This window comes from Diaphorina citri, unplaced genomic scaffold, assembly GCF_000475195.1.
Source record: "Diaphorina citri unplaced genomic scaffold, Diaci psyllid genome assembly version 1.1 scaffold480, whole genome shotgun sequence".
Taxonomy (NCBI): Eukaryota; Metazoa; Arthropoda; class Insecta; order Hemiptera; family Psyllidae; genus Diaphorina; species Diaphorina citri.
In genome coordinates, this window is record NW_007377915.1 from 114,311 (window position 1) to 117,797 (window position 3,487).

The window sequence follows — 3,487 nt, forward strand, 5'->3', positions numbered from 1 at the left end:
TTCCTCCATAGCGAGTGACGATATCACAGAATCACAGATAGACTTGGCTGTGGGGAGTGTTTGTGATTCTAATCTTATCTTATCTGTCTGCTTCCCTGTGCTTACTGTCATGCCAGAGGGGAGTTGTTTTTCTAGTCATAATAGACTACTCATTTCCAACGCGAGATTTCCACTCGATAGCTTATCTACCTATTCATACTATACTCTGTCCAAAGTAAAAAAAAAAACTAGATGCCACAGGTGCGAAAACCTTTGAACCAATCAGAAGTCGCCTTTACAAGTACTGTGTGCTGTGTGGCAGAAAAATAAATCCGGTTATTTTCTGATAATATAATCCGTAGATTTATAGAGGAAGATATACGATGATGTACATTATAGGTACGTAGTACCTACAGATCTGGTAACCCTGTATTCGGAGCCTTTCTTTTTTTTTACTCTGGGCAGAGTATTTATACAGGGTGAACACGAAAAACGTTACCAAAAAACGACCTCAGGAATCACCCTAGGCTTTTGGTAACGTTTTTCGTGTTCAACCTGTAGGTATATGTAGATAAACTTAGCTCGTATTGTGTGCTGCATTAGCACAATATATACGTACAGTCGTACACCTGTCATGAGAAAAATCCATCCCGGTCAATATGTCAACTCATCAAGAGTCACTGTTGTGTAATTTTAAAGTAGCCTCAAGAACCCATATGATCCCGATTTTAGATCACAACAGAAGTTTACATTGAATTCTCTAGTTTTGTCTCCAAGTGGCGTTATTTACCTCAGGGTTAGGTTGAGTTGCATGTTCATTATAGGAGCGGAACACCCCACAGTAGTCCATGTCCAGAGCAGCTATTTCATCCCTGGTTGGCTTCTTGGTTTTGTCTGCATTCTGAATTGAAGTCAGGAATGAACGCGTTCGCCGAACCTGTGGGAAAGAAGAAAAGGCAAGATGTTTTAGTAACCGAACGTAGTGAAGGTCTACGTTTTTTAAGAGGTTCAACAGAGAGAACTGTAACTGCCTAGGGTCTTATCGTCCCGAAAACGAATAGAGAAGGAAGACAGGATAGGAGGAAAGCCAGCCGTTCCGAGAACGAACATTATCCCATCATGATAAAATCCACCCCGGGCGGGAATCGAACCCGCGGGCTAGCGCTTACAAGGCAGACGCGCCACCAACCAAGCTAACTAGGCTGGCGTCTAAGTTTTAATTCGACAGTTTTGCATTTGGTTTGGATTTTTGAATATCTGAATCTTCGTTCCGCTATAACTATAGTAACTCGCGATTGCCTGGTCCCATTTTGATGAGAAATTGTACAGGTTCACGTTGCATCAAAGCAAGTCGCAAGTTCAAATTTAGGGTCCCAGGGTGCAATTTAGGGTGCAAGTCCATTTTTATACGTTGTTCAAACTAAAAACAAAAAACAAACTATGTAGACTCGTGTACAATGTTACCAAATCTGTAGTAGGTAGGTACATCATCGAATTTTCCCATACAAAGACCTTTCGGAATCTTCAGAAAATAATCGGTTCACACTGTACGAGTAAAGAAAGGCGCCTTCTGATTAGTTCAAAGGTTTCGTACCTATGGAGCCTTTTTTTTTACTTTAAACAAACCTATAGTGTGTCCAGATCAATGTGACAGCAAAAAAATAGGCATTGTTGCCAAACATGTCACATGTGCAATGGTAGAAAATCTTTAAAAGGGGAAGGTATATTGCACAGTGCTTCCTCCGACAGTGAAACAAAGTCAGGTAAGGCGATATCCACCTTGCCTGCTCTGGAATCAAACCTCTGAACTTAGAGCTACCTCTGCATTTTAAGAGAGTTTATCAAAAATAGACCTTTAAGTACCTCAATTGCAACAATGTAAGGATTTCCTGCAATCTGATTGGTTCCTTCATTTTGGGTTGATGACTCATTGCTGTCACATTGATCTGGATGAACTATAGGTAAGTAGGCATAGGTAGGTCGATCCAAGGTGATTCTACACTAGAGGAGGACTCTGGATGAACTATAGCACCCGTATATATCTAGTCTTCTGAAAACTCCTTTCCACTAAGTGACTGGGGACTCATTGCATCGTAAAACCATTGGGTTCTTTCTTATATTTTTTCCAAAAATTCCAAACTCCAGGTATAAGTCTATTGTAAAAAAAGGTCAAAGTGAACCGTTCATGAAATCTCTCTCTCCCTCTATTTAAATTTAAATAAATGAGATTTTTTTTTAACTGTTGGGACTTTTTAGTCATAAAGCCGAAGCCGACAGTATAAAATAATAAGGTAAAATATTAAATAAATAACCAATATCAAATGACAAATCTCAATGACTAGTGGATGTGACCAAACTCCGCTCTACGCAATCAGTACTGAAATCACCCCGAGTAACAAAGATAACCTATGCAAAACGCAATACACGGCAACATCCACATAGCCTAACACAGTTCATTTTCAGGGGTATTAATTTGTTCATTAAATTTCTTAGTTCGCGGCCACAAGGGCGACCATAGACCATGTACCATTGACCCTCACCGCGCGCCGTGACCATCGCAGAAAAAATACCTACTCAGCTCAATTTCTTAAATTTACTACGAAAGTGCTGCCTCCATTGAGGACGCTTCTATTAACATGGTTTGTTTATTTTATTTTCGGTCTTAACCAACCTGAATTAGTTATTCCTACCATCCCCCATGCCTAAACCAGATATTGGCTACGCCCATGAAATTAACCATCTTTGTTTTTTTTTTTTTTTTTTTTTTTTTTTTAATACTCCCCCTAATTCCAAAAGAAAAAAAAAGGACTCTGTTTTTTTCTTTTTTTTTGCGATCAAATAATTAACGAGTGACAGACACGAAACGAGATAGGATAATTTTCGCTATTGTATACTAATAAAAAGTAAAAAGAAAAATGATTGTTTGTGTGTCGGTACGTAGTACGTACTGTAGCTGTACCTACTGCATACATAGTAGGTAGTAGTACATTAGATTAGTTATTAAGTTGTACAACAAGTCTGTGTAGATATTTTGAATGAATCACTCCTTGACGTTTGGTTGAGGGTTCTATTTTTTTTTTTATTTTTTTTTTTTTGCTATTGACGAACCTGAATAGGAAAAACCAGACCAGATCTCTACAGGCTTAATATACATATATATACCATATCGTATGGTACCTCAGTACCTACATTACCTAGTCCAAGGTCTTATGCTAAGGTGTAGTCGCTTTGTGGCCTATAACCAAATACTAGGTAGGTACTGGTTAGGTGTAGATACCCCTATTCAGCAAGTACCTTGTCTGATATACCTACCCACCTACCTACCCATGTAGCCAAAGTGGTTGAAGAAGTAACCGCAATATTGAATGAATATTTATTTTTCCCAACGTTGAACGCAATATATGAATGCAGTGTTGAAGATACATTGAAAGTATGGTTGGAAAAATGAAATTGTATTTGTCAATGCAATTGAATGAATATTTATTTTCTCAACGTTGACGCCAAATAT

At 38.5% G+C, this 3,487-nt stretch overlaps 1 protein-coding gene across 1 annotated transcript in view; it reads right to left on the reverse strand.

Annotated features, from left to right (window-relative positions):
* Positions 1–227: 227 nt before the first annotated feature.
* The window catches only part of LOC103509268 (alpha-tocopherol transfer protein-like), a 29,770-nt gene continuing 26,510 nt past the window's right edge, over positions 228–3,487 (reverse strand). The window contains exons 10-11 of the mRNA XM_026823651.1: positions 770–916; positions 228–290 (exon numbers count right to left, since the gene is read on the reverse strand). Of these exons, the coding sequence (XP_026679452.1) occupies positions 228–290; positions 770–916 (210 nt within the window). The remainder of the gene's footprint in view (positions 291–769; positions 917–3,487) is intronic.